The following is a 17987-nucleotide window of genomic DNA, read 5'->3' on the forward strand; positions in this document are numbered from 1 at the left end:
CTTAGCAGCTTTATTAGATTTAGTGGTTGTGTGGATGTCAAAGTTAGACAACAACATGAAGACTGAAGGAAAATTGAATTTACTGGTGTTGGTGGTCTTTTTAACTGCCTTTCTTTTTTTCTTTCTTTACAGATAACAGTGATGGAGAAATTGCCAGTGAATGTGAAGAATGTGATAGTGTATTCAGCCATTTGGAAGAACTGAGATATAACCTGGAGCAGGAAATAGGCTTGGAGAAATTCATTGAAGTTTATGATAAAATAAAGGTTTGTGGAATAAGCTGAAGTGGAAAATGGTTTAGGAAACAAGATAAATATATCTAGAGCTGTGCCAGTAACTAATTGCACTGTGTGACTAAAATTAATGCTTATTTCTTTTAGTCTTTTATTCTGTTTCAACGTACTAAAATATTAACATAGAAAATTCCATGCTTGTGGATTAAAGAGGAAAGCTTTGGATTTAACAGTAGACTGCATTTAATAAGTTTGAATTATTTAATTGTAAACCCATTTTAAGCTTGGCCCTATGGATTGTCCTTTCTCCCAGGCTATACATGAAGATGAAGATGAAAATATTGATACGTGTTCGACCATAGTTAAAACTATTTTGGGAAATGAACACAAACACCTGTATGCCAAAATACTTCACCTAGTCATGGCAGATGGAGCCTACCAGGAAGGTAATCTCACTGTATCCTGGCCACTATGGGTTGTCTTATGTTTGTTCTTGGTTATGTACAAAGGTTATAATATACTTTTAAAACATGTACCTGCTTTGTTACACTGATCAGCTGAGTTGATTTCAAAAAAATAAATATCCACAAAACACATTTTATTTCTGCAACAAAATGCAATGCAAACTTTGATCAAGCGTGCTGACTACTCTGATTTAACATTATGTTAATGTACAGTAAACTGCACTAATAGATGGCTTGTGAGAGTATAATTATTTAATTTCTGTAGAACAGTTAAGCAGGTTGGGAAGATGCAAGTCTAGAATAAAATTTTCAGAATTAAAAATGATTTTGTTTAGGAATTAGCTAAAGTTCTTAGCTAAAATATTTTTCTTTCCAAAGCTACTTTTAATGAGTTTCAGTGTTGAACCAGGATCAATAATTTTCAGAAAAGAAAACTTCACGTGATTCTTTATTCTATAATTGTAATTTTCCAGAAGAAATTGGTGTGGAGATATGATCCATCTTAGTTTTCAAGTGGCTCAGTAATGCATGAAGAGAATTTATCTTTGCTAGGAGCCTCCCTAGGTTAGAACAGATTGCATCTTTTAATTTCTCTTACAAGTATGTTGCAATATCAAGTAAATAAAGGGTCAAATAATTATAGCTTCCTTAGGTTTTTATATAGAAAAGCTTAGGGAAAAAAAGTCTTAAAAACTAATTTTAAAAACACAATCATTAAAACCACATATATTTCTAGAATAAATTACTGTTTATATATTCCCAGCTTTTCTTTGCTACTGATACAGAACTGTTCAGCCAGAATAACCAGTACCATGTTGTTTTAATCCTGCATTATAGAAGAATGACAGAAAATGGTCTGGAAAATATATTTTTCAGACACAATTTCTTATTTCACTGTAAAGATAAATTGTAGTAAGTTTTTTTTAATCAACCATCCAGAGGACTGGCAATAGAGAACAGGAAGAAAACAGTAACTAGAGTGTTACCAATTTCTTTTCCTTGGCATTTTGCCCTTTAAGGATATTTTAAAGGTAGTACTAAAAGGCTTAAGTGACAATTTTCTGAAAATGTTGGCATATAAATTGTAAGCTGTGGTCTGAGTGAATCCTATTAAAATGAGCTGACTTTCATCTTGTGAAATGTTGATTAATAAGCAGTTATTTTTAAGAGCTTTGGTTCTAATTCTGTATTTTACAAATCTGTAATAGCATATGAAAATGTAAAGAAAAAGTAATTCTACACTTCAGTTATTTAAAGAAAATAGCTACGCTAATAAAGGTGAATAGAGGACAAGTGACAGAAGCACGTTCGGGAGCTTCTATCTCAGAAGTTTTATACTCTTCAAGTTCTTTTACACATTTTTTTTTCTAATTTGTTTTGTAACTCCAGGTTGTGTGTATGTTTGTTTTTTTTTTTCTGTTTTTCTCTTCTGTGTCCTTTTTACCCTGTCTTTTCCCTGTCTTGTGATTTTTGCAGATAATGATGAATAAACCTGACTCAGGAATTCCCTTAGTGCTGTCTTACATATCAGTGTTTTGAAGTCTGCACAGTGGAATAACAAACAGTAGCAGAAAATGTAACATGGGGCAGGAGAAAGAAGAACTGAAAAAAAAGAATGGTGACTGTATGGAACAGAGGAAAAACATGCCTTTTAAACTGAGATATTCATACACTTCTCTTGTGTGTACTTGCATATGTGTTCATTGCTCAGAATTTAAAAACCATTACACTATAATCTCACAAATTCAAAAAGAAATAAGGAGCTGAATAAATGTAGATGTTCTGATACAAAACTGAGACTTAGAATGTAAACCAGAGTTTTTGCCATATCAACAGTTGGCTGGTAGGGTTAAACAATTGGAAGAATTACTGGGTTCTGGAAGTACCAGGTCTAGCTGTTAACTTACGTAGTTAAAGTAGCCCTTCTTTACACATACGTAAAGAAATCATTCATTTTTATTGACCCTTGTGGTTGTATTTTAGTAACATCTTAATCTACCGGTCTAATTTGAGTACTTTGCTTTTATCTTAATAAAATGTATTTTGAAGGCATCTGTCACTTTTTAACCAGTGTCATCTGAAATATCTTAATGGTGTTTCTAAATCAAGGCAGACTGGTATTTCAGCCACTGAAGTGCTTGGATTTTTTTATTTTTTTGAGACTGTAAAAATAATTTGGAGCTAGAAGACTTTTCTGGTATTTTTCTTCTTCCTCAAAACCCCAGCTATTTAGTTCATTAAATTTTGCAATCAGGTCAATGATAACATAGCACAGTGTTGAAAGGGGTGGTTTTTCTCTTGTTTGTTTTTAAATTCTTACTGTCACTCTTACTTTCATGGCCCCTTCAGCCAGGGGTGGTGGTACAAAATATTACAGGCACAAATGCTATGTAATACTTGTCATCTTTTGGCTCACGTTTCATAGCTCGATGTCTACCACCCCTGAAATTATGAAAATGAAAATAATTCCGACCCACATTTCTTGTTTCTCCTGTCAACGCAGTACTGTACAGGGCCAACACTAGCTGTGTTGTTGTTTTCAAATTATTTGTGGAAAAGCTTCATTGGCTTATCCATACAACAAGTCGCCTGTTACAAATCAGATGAACTGTCAAACTTCCAACTGCCCTATTGAAGAAAAAAAATTATATTTTTTTCAGCTGCTGTAAAATACACCAGTCACAATCTAAAACTGTCAACTTTTCCACAAAGAGCAATCAAGTATATACATTATTTAGAACTGTTAAAATATGTACATGTTTTTTGTATAATTGTTTTATGGTGTTATGATTATTAAAGTTTTGCCCACTGAAAAAATTTGTTGTTTTTTTTTTTTTTAAACGTGTCCAATTCTTGAATGTAGACAAGATTATTCTATTTCAGCTGTATCATGGGAACCTACAATAAGAACTTTGAAAATACTTAATTACCTTTAACGTATAGGGGTTTTTTTATATATATATATATAAGCAGCTGTTGCTTTGTCTGATGAGAAACATGATCATTGCTGGAAACAGTGCTGGTTCTGTCCTATATTGTTTGTCTTCTTTTTCCTTCCCTTTTTTCCACCCCCCTTTTTTCATTTGTCTTTGAATAGATTATCCAGAGTGCAATAATCCTCAGGAGCCACTTATTATAGTGACATTTAGCAAATACACTCTTTAGATTTTATAAAGAATGCATTATTTTCCTTTTTCTGTTTTGCTTCACCTTTTGGGGGAGGGAAGACCAAACCCCTTAAATTTCAAAGAATAGAGATTAGCCTTTTAGAAGTGTGGTATATTTCATTATGCTTCTGCTCTACAGTTGTGAATTCTCTCAAAGAAATACAATCTTATTGAAGGTAAGGGTTGGAGTTTGTTTTAATTCCCTTTAAATGTAAATCACATTATTGTTGACATTTTTTATGCAGACTGCTGGCTTGCTTTTGGTAAGAAATACGGACATAATCTGCAGACTTCAAGCTTCATAGACATAGAGCTTTTTATCAATTAATGATTTGAAAAATATGCATAGATTGTGCACAGCTTTTCAAGGAGAATAATCTTCAAACCTGCCAACCAATACTGAATATCCTTGAAAATCCCCCAAGACCTCATTTTCAATTGACACAGTAAATAAGTTTGTCTGCCAAAGTAATGCTTTTAGCTGAAATTTTAAAGCCCTATTTAACACATTGTAACAGCTTTGCCTGGAAAGCTGCAAGGTGAGCTGGTGCTTGATGGTGATGAGGTCCTGAAGTTGGTAGAGGGTAAATCAGAATCAGTGTGGAAACAATCTTACATCTAGATCCTAGAATTGACAAGTATTTCCTGGTACAATGCCATCTTCTGAAGCCTCTACACATAAACAAAGAACTTCAGTGGTTTAAAATAAACACAGTGCTGTTCACAAACTACTTACTGACAAATCAAACATACAGAGAAACAGGCAGAAAGAGGTTACTCAGCTAGGTAGAACCCTACAGATAGAGCACACCTTCACCATTTGCATCCAACATGAAATCCTTGCAAGCAGTTTCCTGGGACAAGATAACAGCACAGTATGCCCAGCTTCCCTTAATGACTCGATGGAATTTTGAATAAAACCAAATGTGCCATTTTTAGCCCAGTTATGATCTTGTGTGTGCTTGGATATGGTGCCAATCTCCCCCTCAGCCAGAGAGCCATGTGTGCCCCTGCCTCCATTTCTAACTGACGCTTTTCTCCACTAAAAGCACCTCATCAACTCTCAAATGAAACCAGGCTCTAATTAATTTTGCTAGCAGCGATAAACCAAAGACAAACATAGAAATTTGATTTTCAATCCTTTTAAACTTCTTCCCACTCAAGGAATTGTGTGCTTTCTCAGTTTTCATTTTAACTTGTTTATTCATGAGCTGTGTAGAGTAAGATTTAGCATAAAATACAATCTGGTTGTTACCATTTCTAGAACACTTGTTTTTGCCATTTTTATCATAGCAGTTGAGCTGAAGCAATTTGCAGAATGTAAATACTGTTTTTTAAATCCATAAAGAGCTTCTTCCTTTAAATTAAATTTGTGTGTTAATGCAATATGCACTTCAAATGCCTTGCCAAGTTGATATATTTTCCAGTTGAGCTGATGAGTTCATCAGTTCAAATAGTATCAATTTGAATGCTTGGCTTGTGCAAGAGTCTTAAAAACACTTCTTCAGCAACTAAAACCTTAATTGAATTGCTTCCATAAAGACAAATTAATTTGTAGTTACTTGTGATACACATATATAGGAGTTTGGCTGCTGCTGCTAAATTGTTTGCCTTCAGCACCTGTGATCTGGTGCACTCTTCCAGGTTTTATTTCCAGGACAGTTTTAAATCAAGATGTGATTTAGCTAATTTCATTAACTTAATTTGTAACTACGTAGTTTTAAAACTTACAGAACCAAGGCTCAAAGAGATTTTTTTCACCTTAGCTGCCCGACAACCCCAGCCAGACAGATTGGACAGTGGGAAGACTCCTGCGAGGCAGCGTTTGCTAAGCCTCAGGCTGGCGGTGACAGTTGTTTCACAAGTCACCCCTGAGGTGGGACTGAATCAAATGTGAGGCTGGGGTGTTGCATGACTCACTTTTGCTTGGCTGATGGATGTTCCCTTAGGGACTGTTGTCAGCTAGGAAAAAATAAAGCTTGGTTTTAAATAGCATTGTGGCTCAAGCTGATGCAGATGTGCACTGAGTATAATGGAATGATAATCAGGTCCTTGACATACCCTATTTTTTGCTGCATCCTGCAGACAGCCCTAACGGTAATCTCTTCTCTAGGGGAGGGGATGAAGCATGCATTTTTGCTGTTTCCTGAATATAGAATAGAACTTTTCCTGATTCAAATTTTAGGCAAAGATTCTGCAGTTCTAGCTCTCTTGGTAAAATTTTAAATCTCCAGCAGTACTTCAGGGGTGCTATTTTTTCCTTCTATCAGTTTCCCCATCAGCAGTCAACAGTTCTCATTGCTGGTTGTTTTACTGCTGCTAGAACTATTTTAAATTTTATCAGAGTAGTTTTTAAAAAGTGAGGTACAGAGCCTTCTTCTGAATAACTGATTGACTTCACAGAGATATAGAAAAGACAGAAAACTTGATATATTAATAATTAGCAACAGCTCTCTCTATTGTAGGGCTATATCCTAACATGATCGTTGCTGAAGTCAGTTTCCTTTTTATAAACTGCTCTAGCTGTCATAGTTTCTCTAAACTCTGTATTAAGCTGTAACAACTCTTGATAAAGCTGTCTAAAAGATGGTAATAAAATGCAACTGATTTGCCATTATCGTAGCACACCTAGTTGATCCTTTCCTGATGACATTAGTTTTGAGAATTTAAATTGTAGTTTGGAGTATTTTAGCCTTGTTCTTCAAACTTTCTAGGGGAAGATAAAAAAGTGAAGATTACCATAGCATTTGAGCTTCTTTATAGCATAAGTCTGGACTTACACCGGCCATAGTTTTATTCCTTTTCAATTATAAGAAATGTTAGTATTTTCTAGTGTTTTGTGCTTAAAAGACTTAAAGCATTAGAAAAGCACAGGCCTTCTAAATATTAATAAACATTCATGACAAATTCTTTCCACGGCAGTAAAATATCTCTAATGCAATTCTTAGCTATTACTAAAGCAGTATTTTTTTCAGCTGTTGAAAAGCCTGATTGCACTGCACAGTATCCTCTTCTGGGGACTTCAGTCCGTCAGTGACCACAGTGCCCTGAATAACTTAACTCACTGTATTCACTTAATTCCCCGGAGTGCTTCCTTTTCTCAGATGACCGCTGTTGCTTTCTCTACATTGGGCAATCTTGTTTGTCCAGGAAGAGGCTCCAGCAAATTCTGACTTTAACAGACATCGGGGTTAAGTGTTGCCAGCTGGGAAAGGGAGCACAGTGCAAGCCTGGCCTACAGCATTTGTTAACCATGCAGTGATACTGCATTAACTGGTCTGCTCAGATGGGTAACGGACTCATTTTCCACCACCAGTGCCAGTATCTGGCCCTACATACAGCTGTGGAGCATGGATGAGCACTGTGACGAGGCCCCCCTTCTCCCAGCAAAACTTCAAGCAAGCTTAAGAGATTAGCAACTACGTTCTGCCAAATCTCAAAATCTCACTGTGATCTGTTCAGATGCTACTGCTCTCAGCTGCCTCTTCTTTTCCTTTGCTGATGATTATAAGGATTGGAAAAATGAAACGTGCCCACCCTCACGCTTAGGCACAGAGCACTGCATCTTTGATTAAATTAACAAGAAAGCAGGTTTGAGACAAGTCACTAGACTGCGCTGCGGTTGGCGAGGATCTGAGCACATCTTCCATTCTGCTTTTTGTGCCACAGAGAAAGTAATCTCCACCAGAAGGATGGGGCACAACAGATGGAAGCATGACTTAAACCACTTTGTAATGGTTCCTGAAGCTCATCGGTCAAGGGTGGTGAGAGACTGTAAGAGAAAATTATGTATGAACCCAAAGTGAAACAGGCTTGCTGAGGAGCACAAGGTGCGTAGTGTAGAATATTCCTCTTGCATGAATCAAGTCTTCATGGACTTAATAAACACTGGTTTTGTTTTCACTTGCTGGCAAAACTCTCAAATTTTTTGCAGCCATTAAAGTTGAGAGAAATGTGTAGTTCTTCTGATTAGCGGGACTGACAGTTTAAAAATGTAGGAATTGAAAAACTGCTTGTTCTGTCACATGGCAAAGCACTGGGGCTTGTTAGGGGAGTCACATAGTCCAAAACATATCAGATCTTTTCCTATAGCTGCTGCCTTTAACTCAGCTACAGAGCTGTCTTTGGTACCTCATCTCAGGCATTTTCAGCTTAAATGGAGAAGCCTGACATACTAGGCCTGTAGGACGTGGGGTGTTCCTCCCCTCCTGGCCCCTCCTTTCTGCATTTCTGTCTTACTGGTGTGTGACAAATAAGCTGCTCACTTGCAATTACACTGACATTCATGGAAACTGCAGGTACCTCATATCTGGAATCCAAACCCTGATGCTTTTTGATCCTCAGGGAACTAACTGCATTTCCTTGCCATAGGATAACAAAGGGGTCAGAAGGTTTTGTGATCCTTGGACAGAAAAAATGTAGAATAATAAAATGAACTGGGAAAAAAAAATGAGCTGAAAGCATCTGGGAGTTTTTTGTATATACTGGGCAATATAGTCACTTTCTGTGACTGAAAGTTTACTGTTACCAAGTCCTAGAATTAGTCCAATAAAACAGCAGGGAAGCCTTCTCTGTGTTTCTTGCCTACATTTCTCCCTAACATTTTTATATTCACTCACTCCCCCTTCTAATGGAAGCTGGGAGAAAAGTGCCGAGCACAGCACTAATGACATGAAAAAAACACACTGAAGGAAGCAGCAGGGAGGCCAAGGTTTCAACCACTCTCCCTCCCTTACCCAGGAAAATTTCAGTGACCTCTTGACACCTCCCATGGGAATCTTTAAATTGACAACAGTATTTGCCAAGTAAATACAAAAAATGGCATTAAAACAGTATTGTTTCTGACTTAATCCTCCTAAAGTCAATGGAAGAGAGTTAAAGTTCCCGCAGCAGCTGTAATGCACTAAGCTCATTCTGCATGGCAGTGGATTTGGATACATATCAGGACTGGTTAATAAACACGCTTCCATGCGTTCAGAAGGAGAATTCACTTGGGAAAGTGAAAAAAGAAAATCCAAAATTTTAGTTAAAGTTTGTTCCTGGGTTATTGTCTGGGAAAGCTGGCATTTTGGCTAAACAACCATGTGTCATGACACATGGTAACACTATAACACTATCTAAAGTCAAAGCCCTGCTGTCCTATGAAAACAAAAGTTTTTATAAGACAGCAGTCCTAAAAACGAAGTTGCCAGTTACTTATACCCTGGTTGTTTATTCTGCCATGTTTTTGCTGAGGTAAGTTACTCCTGAATGATTGTCAGGACTCTTGGAGAATATCCTGGTTTAATTATCTGCCAGTTGCCAGTTTTTCTTACGAAATCTGATGATCAGAAATGGAGGGATATTACGGAGTACCCGGCATCTCCAGCTTCTCTGAACCATGTCTCCTGACACCTAGAGACCACTTCTGCAATAGTTTCTGGTCATTACTCACCCTGGTCCTGCTCCCTAAGGGTATTCCAGGAGACAGGTCACTAAACTGGAGATCTGTGGTTTAGTCCTGGGAATTGTCCCTTTGCTTCCTCCCCAGAAAATCATGTAATTTATCCTGCAGAAATAATCACATCTGTGCCACTCACTATCCTCCCTCATTTGTCTTGCCTGCTCTTCTCTTTCCAGTCTTTGTCATCATCAGGTGCAGTCTTCAACATATAAGGGAACTCTGCCTTCATGCTCCACATCACTGTCCTGTAAAAAAGGAACAGCACAATAAATATCAGAAATGAGAATGCGTCCAGAACGCAATACCAGAAAAATGTTCACAGCCTAGTGGGAACTAGCACACAGGAAAACACCTCGTGCAGACCATTTGCTGTCAGCCATTTTGACCACAGCTGCCTTAGCTATATTTAAGGACTGCGACATGGATTAAAAATACATCCTTTGTTTACAGGGTAGGTGTGACCTTTGAGAAGAATGGCGCTAGAGCTGCATTAACCATTTGGAGAGATGCTTGCTAACAGGTTTCTGGCACACGTACCCGTTGTTGTGCCCCATTCACATCCATATGCAGAGAGTTGCTGTGTGCCTTCTGGGACGTGTGGGAAAATAATGCTCGAAAATGAGTTTTACTGTAGCTCGTATAAAGTGTATATTCAAGCAGTATTTAAGGGCTGATTCTTAGCTACAGGGATGGAATCCAGCTGCCTGTTTTCTTTGGCCCTGAGAGTCAGTTTGATATGATTTACATTTTCAGAGCTGGCTTCACAAAGAAAGAGCTAGAGGGTTGGTTTTAAGGGAGTTTTTTTTATTTTTTTTAGTGAGTAAATATTTTACAGACCAAATTCCTAGTTCTACAAAATCAGCGACTCTAGGCTGTGGGACAGTATAAGTAAGCACAAAGGCTGGAATTTATTGCTAGTAATGATCTATGAGATAAGATTTTCAACTAAGCCAGTGCAGAGAGGTCCATTGCCAGATGTGTGGGAGTGAAAGTGACACAAATCTACAAAAAAAAAAATATATCTTTGGCAATCCCAAAGTGATTATATAGTCCTGTAGTGCCAGAAGCCTCAGAGAATTCATTTTGTGTCTCAATGTCCTCATCAACTTAAAAGCCAAGTCCCAAGCTTTATAAAAGAAATCCAAAGTACTGCCATGAATACTCCATAAATTTATCTCACTTTCTTAATCTTATTACAAACAAGTGTTTTGGTTTTTTTTGTTTATTTATTTAATTTTTTTGTTGTTCTTGATTCCCCCCTTTGTAAAGAACTGTGGTAGCAGAATGACAGCGACTCTGCAGAAAATCAGTGGGGAACTTGTCCCTTTATTCACCTACTTTCATCCCAGTGTAATCCAAACCTTTCCAGTGCTCCATACAGGAAGCTTTTCCCTGAGAGTCAGGCTGCATTGGAAATCCCTGCTCTTTGCTTCTAACACATCACAGACAAAAATAATGTACATGGATGGTACACTGAATGCATCCAAACCTCTGTCTTATATCCTTCCTGAAGTGTACCAGAAACTGCAGATATCTGAAGCCGTGAAAAGAGCTTCTGCACCTTTTAGACCATACAGGTATAACTTGTTCTGCTTTCTTTGCATCTGACAGTACATTCCAGAAAAGGATGCTTCAGTCAAAAAAAATTTGCTTTACCTTGGGGTAAGGCAAATTACTATGTACTATGCCTTCCCTAGTTTTCTGTAAGTGTTAGTGCATTTTAAATTGTTAGTGCATAGTACATTTTAAATTACATGTTTTATATCCTCATAAACAAACTCTTACAAAACCCATTGCACATTGCATCACTTGTAGTTTTGATATCACGGCAGAACTGTGTAAGTGTGGCAGAGAAGTTTGAAAAGTAAACATGCTGATAAGTCTACTTGCTTGTCAGATAGCTCTGCCCAGCAAGCACTTTTATTAGGAAAATGCTATTTTAAGGAAGTAAATCTTTTTGAATAAACTAGCTGAGCATGCTTTTAAGAACTAGCATTACAGCTCTATCAGATTTTTTTTTTTTTTTTTTTGGCAAGCTACCAAACTATTGCAGCACTGAAAATTCTAAAATGGCTTAATTTAGAATTCGAACAAGCTACAAAACCCAAGAGTTTCATAAAGAAAGATACCACATATCTATCCTGGAGCATCTTACAAGCCCCTGCTCCTAAGCCTGGCAGTATGGCACAGCTACACCAAGGCTCTGTTCTGGGACAAAATCCAAACTGACCAAATTTCACTGCAGAGAAGAGCTAGGTGAAGGGAGTGTGGTGCTTTTCAACAGATGTCCTGATTTGGACAGTAGGAGGAACTGCAGGACTCAGCATAAAAACATACAAACATTTCAGATATAGCCTTGCTGTTGCTATATAATTCTTATGCTTTAATGACAGGTGTCATTAGATATGCTTTAATGACAAAAGCACAGCTGTTTTTATGAGTTACATCTCTGTAAATGCACTGAAGCCTTGCAGTAACTGAATTAGACACCTTGAACTTGGTGTTTGTTAAAACCTAAAGAAATGTCTGAATTTTCATATGTTGTTGTGCAGTTGCTCAAACACGTTATTTGGCATGAGAATAGAACTAATATTTCTAAATCACCTTTTAAAGAGTCTGTGGGACTCTCAGTCCTCTTAAGTGGACTTGAAAACTTCTCATCTAGGAAGATCGAGGGGATGCTTACTAGCATGTTCTGAAGGTAGGTTTGGTGTGAAAATGTGAAGACAGTCAGAGGTTCCAGCCTGCTGCTTTTCAGAGGACACTTTGTTGAGGGTAGGCTGCTGAGGCTTTGGCCAGGGACGTCTGCTCTATGAGGGTTAATTTTACCCCACTAGATAAAACAGCACAGTGCTGTGAATCCTTTCCAGTTCATGGAACTTATTGACACTTTGACTCACAGGATTTTAGAGAGACAGTGGAGCTTTTCCAGAAATATAAAATACAATAAAACACAGAATTTAGAAATCATAGACCTGATGGAACAGATACAGCCTTCTCCCATTGCCTACGACAAACCCTCCTCTGTACAGTCCACAGGCAGAAGTGCCTCCGACTCTTCTCAGCAGTTCCAGCTCCTCCTGTCTAATATCCAATTTTTCACTCAAGTCATTCACATGCCAAGCATCCAGTTTCCAGACGTTCAGCTTCTTTCAGATGCTATAGTAATGATGTAATAAGGTGTGGTAATGGAGACTAAGTAAACTTTCACGAACATTGAATATCCTTTATCATATTATGTTTTTACCTATTTAGAAAGAAAAAAAAAAAAGTGTGGGTCCTGCAACTCATCTAATCTGTTTGTGCTTTGAATGCTCCAAATATTTGTCACAATGTTCCTCAAAGGTAAAACTGGAGTTTACTCACTCCAACATGTTATTACTCAAGGTGTTTGATTATAGTTCTGCCTGATCTCAGTCTAGAGTCAGTAACACAAGAATTCTACTTAAACATTTATATGGTTGTCAGTTTACTCATCTATCTGAAACATGGGTGTCAACTCATTGAGAAGTTTTAGCCTGTGACTTGTATGCAAGTGGGACATTACTGGCTTTTTAATAACTTAAAATTTGCTAACAATCTAGCAAACTACTAAAGCAGCATGCAAGTGTTCCAGAAAGTCTATGTCAGTCAGTAATTCTTCAACTGCATCCTGATTCATGTATGAATCTTCGGGAGAGGAGATCTGAATCAGATCGGGAGATACCTAGGAAAGGGCTGAGCAGAGAATCTGGCACGCTCTGTCCTCACAGGAATTTCTCCTGCAGATGCAGCAGTGGATGCTGCAGCTAGGCTATGCAGATCATAAACCCACAAGCCCAGTAGGTATCTTCCAATGACTAAACCGGGGAAAAACGCTGCGAGATAACAGAGCTCACTTGAACACTGAGAACCTGTAATATGTTTATTCTTTAATGTCACATCCACTTTTTCTTTTGTATATTGCCAAGTTGTGACTTAAAAGTAATGGTAAAAGCATCAAATAGCAAATATGTGCAAAGGTATGATCCCAGCTTCACTTTGTCACAGAGAGCTAACACAATTCGTACACAAAGGACATCCTGCTCAAGGAAACAGGAAACTAAAAAGTAATCAAAATTCAAATGTCATCTCTGTCTTGTCAGGTCTGAGACGCAGCCAGGCAGCTATTGTCTGTGCTCTCCGCTAAGTGCCTAGCTGAATACTGAATAAAGCTGTAAAATTAGAAGCCAAAATGTACTGAAAGCACACCAACCCATTTCTCCTGCCTCCTCGCAAACATAAGTCATTGATCTAGTTACGACTAGTTCACAACACCTGAAGTGCAGCAGGGGCAGCACAGAACCCAGTTTGCAAGCAAACTGCCTGGATCGATATTAACCACGCTAAGCTCCCTGCTGTCAGAATCACACTAACAGTAACCAAGGCAATTTAAAGCTGGCACTAATTGCAGCACAGCCATCTTGTTGTCAAAACAAAACCAACCAAAAATACATGAAAAGGGAATAGAGTCATCAAAGAACATCCTTGCCCATTGCCACCACAGACTGAAGAAAGCTGGCCATGCTTCACTGTGTGTTGTACGTGCTACTGCAAAAGGCAGCAACACAGCAACATCAGCATGGGCATCAATGGTAAACTCTTACTAAATTGATGTCACTGGGAGTTTTGCTTTGCCTTTGAAAAGAAATCTCCACTGCATCTCCAGGGGTCATTTTTTGAGGAAATAAGATTAACCTTTCTGGTCTGTGCTTGAGATCAATGTGACAGGGGAAAAATAGGCTAATCTGGAAGTTACAAATGGGGAAACATCAACCTTTCTGAAAAAATAGCTATAAAAACAGTTTAGTATGAAGAAGTGGACCTTGAAACAAAAGCATGCTTGTACTTATCAGTAGAAATAATATGGTTAACATTCATTCTCGAACCTACAAAAAAAAATAAAAATCCAGCCTATGACTCCCTCAGAACAGTCTTCCGTAACACTTCTTTTTGGTAGGCTGTAACACCCCTGTTCTGTGATTCTTATTACCTTGGTATTATGTCATTTGCAGTCATCTCAAGGATTTTGAGGATGTAATCCACAAATAAATATATTCATATGTTTATTCCCTCAGGCCAGAGCATCCCCTACTCAGCCTGCAGTTACTCCAGTACTTCAGTGCATTTAGTGCTTTTGCTTGGTAGCGTATTAGTTTACAAACGTCTGCACATTTCAAAAGATTTGCAAGCTAATGAGTGGAATCCTATTCTGAAACATCTCATACTATTTCTTAGTCAAATTTCCCAAGAAACTACATGCAAATGATCACGGAGCGCATCTGTCAGCCTCTCTTCCCAATTGTTTGCAATTCATTAGCAAAACCTGACAGAACATTTGTAAAGATATTAAGATTCTATAGGTTTTTATGGAAAGCAGTGATCATACCCAGAAACAAGCAAAATCAAATGCCCCAACTGCAGAAGAAGGTGCAGCAGAGGTCGTTATCTCTTCTTGTTGGCCCGCCAACTTCCCAACTAGTCAAATGTTGCTCAGAGCCAGGCACAGCATATGCTGTCTAGCATTTTAAGACAGAGGAAGAACTAAGGAGACTTGGAAATGTGACAGAAAAATGAATTACTGCAGTAGGGTGTAGGGGAATAAAAAATATGATTGTGATGGCAGAGAGGGCTGAAGATGCTGGAAGGCCTGTAGGGTGGTTGGCCTACTGAAAAAAAAGAAAGTGTTAGCAGAAGGGAGGACTCACAGAGGACATAATGGGTTTACTGTCCCAAGGGTGCTGGACAGAGAACACAGGTTCATAAGAAATCAGGTTTACTGGTTGTGCTACTGACGCTTTGTCTTTTGCTGTTCTCTTCTGCCTGTTGCCCTTCACGTTCTCCTTTATCCAATGGCTGACCGATGAAGAGAAACAGCATACACTGGAGAGAAAAAGAAGATTGTACCTGAAAACTAACTTCCAGAGTACACAAAAACATGTAAAATGTTTTCACAAAAGCCAACCAAAAGTAACTAAAATCATAATCGTAGAAATCTAGCAATCAAGTAACTGGAGGTCCTCACACCACAGATCTGTGTTTTTAATGGTCCTCCGCCCCGCGCAGCCTCTCCTTCGCATCAGCTAGGTCCCCGCACTACTGGTACTAAGTAATGAACTGCATGTAACAACGGAAGGGTTTCAAGAAGGAAGGTCTCCTTGTGTAAAACTGCAAAGCGTGCAGTGCCCTGCTTGTGGCTGGAGCTGGAATGAATAAAAGCTTAAATGTAACAGGAATTCTGTTCCTTTCAGCCCTGGCGTCAGCTTAGCACAGCCACGCAGAGTCAAACACTTCATCCGTAAGAGGGCAGTGGCGTACATCGGCATGCACACCCGCGATTTTTTACACAGATTATGTTTGTTTGAAAATTAACTACTGCTGCTGCTCAGGAAGTAACATATTTATCTGACACTCTTTGGAATGTTTACTGCTCGGGCTGGTATACTAAAACATATTTAATATTTTACAGACTTTACAGAAAACATTCTCAGAGACTAACCTTGATAAAGGGCTAATCTTTTTATCCTGCTTCCCTGAACTTTCATCTCGCTTCCCTGGTCCACCACCTGTAATGAAAATGCCTTCACTGTTTGAGTAGATATTTTACATTCCTTAGGCAACAAACTGAGTTCAGACAACAATAATTGTGTCACTTACAAAATCACACTGGTATAATCATGCTATAAAGGCTGGTAAACCATTGCCCTGCAAACGTGACGAGAGCTTGAGAAGCTATGGCCAGAAGTGACGTGTGACTGTGAGCAGCATTTCTGCTTAGATTCAACAAGTGAGTAGCTCAGGCGTACTGCTCATTCCTGCTGGGGCAGCAATGCCTGCACGACAAGAGAGGAATACTGCGAGACACGGGGATATTCCCGAGCATCAGATGTTTATACCCTTCTCCTCTATTTATGTTACGACAGTCGCAGACATAGACCAGAGCCCCATCTGCATCAGTTTTCCTGAACTCCAGAATTTGTGGGGGAGGAGGCCTTATTCCTTAATGAACCGTAGATATTTATAACTTCTACTATTCCTACTAATAAAAAGCAGTTAAAGACGTACTTGGCCTGTGCGCATATATTTGGAAATCCTAACATTTGCAGAGTATCACTGCTGCAGGGCACAGCCCAGCTAACAAACAAGACAGCTAAGCCTACCACACAACCTACTGACACGAACCTTCACGACCTACCAAAAAAAAGCTTTTTGTGTGCACATAGCTCTCAGAAGGGCTGACACGAAGCTCGAATGGCCAACCTGAGCCGCTCAGCACGACACACGGGGGGGGCTTGCTGCCCATCTCCCCCCCGAGCTGCGGCAGAGGCGATGTTTGACCGCAGCCTGTCCCGCAGCAGGCTCAGAGCCGCTGCTGACAACTCCTTTCGGCCGCCGCACCGCCAGCTCCCGCCCGCCTGCGGGCTCACGGCGTGACTTAGGAGCCGCCCCGCAGCCCAGCCTCACGAGGGACAACCTCAGCGGGGGCTGTGCGGGCACTTTCTGCCCCCACTCGGCGGCTCAGGGGGTGCCACCCGCAGACAAGGGACCCCCCCTTCCTCCTCCTCCTCCTCACAGCCGCGGGCCCCAGCCGAGGCCGCACCTGGCGGGCCCGAGGGGGCGGCCATCACGGCGCGGCCCCACCCGGGCGGGGAGGCGGCGGGACTGGGGGGAGGCGGCGCTCACCGAGCCGTGCCGGGCCGAGCCGTGCCGGGCCGGGCCGGGGGCCGCCCTTCCTCGCCGCCCTCCCCTCGGCCTCGGCGGGGCGGTGCCGCCCCCCGCGTCAGCCCTGCGCGGCGGGGCGGGGAAGGGAGAGGAGAGGAGGGAAGGGAAGGCGAGGGAGGGAGGGGACGGCAGCCTCGGCGCTGCCGCGGCGGGAGAGGCACCGGCGGCGGCTCCCGGGAACAAAGCGGGGCCCCTGGGGCCGGCTGCGGCGCCCCACGGTGAGGCGGGGGCTCGGGGGGCTCGGGGGGGCGGCGGGTCGCCCCCCGCCACGGGGCCGTGACAGACGCGGGCGGCTGCCGTCCCCGCTGCTGGGGTGGGGGGGGGGGGGAAGAGAGGAAGAATCCAAATTTCTAATTTTTTTAAAAAAATATATTCTTTTTATTCGGCCCGAGCTGTGGTTTAAGGACCTCCGCCTTTTCCTCGTGGCAAAAAAAATAATAATAATTTAAAAAAAAATAAAATAAAAGGTTGTGGCAGTTAAACGCCCCGGGGGCGCAGATGTGAGCGGTGAGAGCCGCGGGGAGCCAGCCCTGTGGGGCGGCGCGGGAGCGGGCTGAGGGCACGGCTGCGGGGGGTGGGAGTGCTCGGGAACTTGGGGTTGAAACCCCCAGCCCTCCTTATTTATGGCCATACTTTAAGTGAACGGATACGTGAGCGTACATCACGGCGATTACTTAGTGCTGTCGTGATTTTTCTTTTTCCCATCTGTTGAAAGCTGAATGCTGAGTTAACGTAGACGCGCTTTATTTTGCTCCTTGTAGGACTATCTCCAGATGAAATAGTCCCAGTGACTCTTTTCTCAGCTTCCTAATGCCTTTTTCCCTCAAAACATTTCAGAGCACGGCCAGGAGAGGAATGGATGTAACATGATAGCCTTGGAGCGCTCAAAACACCCGAATTCTGCGAAGATTGTTTTTTTCGGCTGAGTGATACGAAGAAA

The 17987-nt window shown here is 40.6% G+C and overlaps 1 protein-coding gene across 4 annotated transcripts in view; it reads left to right on the forward strand.

Moving 5' to 3' along the window:
- NEK1 (NIMA related kinase 1) overlaps window positions 1-3418 on the forward strand; it is a 42177-nt gene extending 38759 nt beyond the window's left edge. For all 4 annotated transcript variants that reach the window (XM_084285811.1, XM_084285808.1, XM_084285810.1 and 1 more), the window contains 3 exons: window positions 133-266; window positions 547-679; window positions 2174-3418. In XM_084285811.1, the coding sequence (XP_084141937.1) occupies window positions 133-266; window positions 547-679; window positions 2174-2187 (281 nt within the window). In that variant the 3' untranslated portion in view covers window positions 2188-3418. The remainder of the gene's footprint in view (window positions 1-132; window positions 267-546; window positions 680-2173) is intronic.
- Window positions 3419-17987: the final 14569 nt, after the last annotated feature.

Source organism: Netta rufina, assembly GCF_964035555.1.
Source record: "Netta rufina genome assembly, chromosome: 4".
Taxonomy (NCBI): Eukaryota; Metazoa; Chordata; class Aves; order Anseriformes; family Anatidae; genus Netta; species Netta rufina.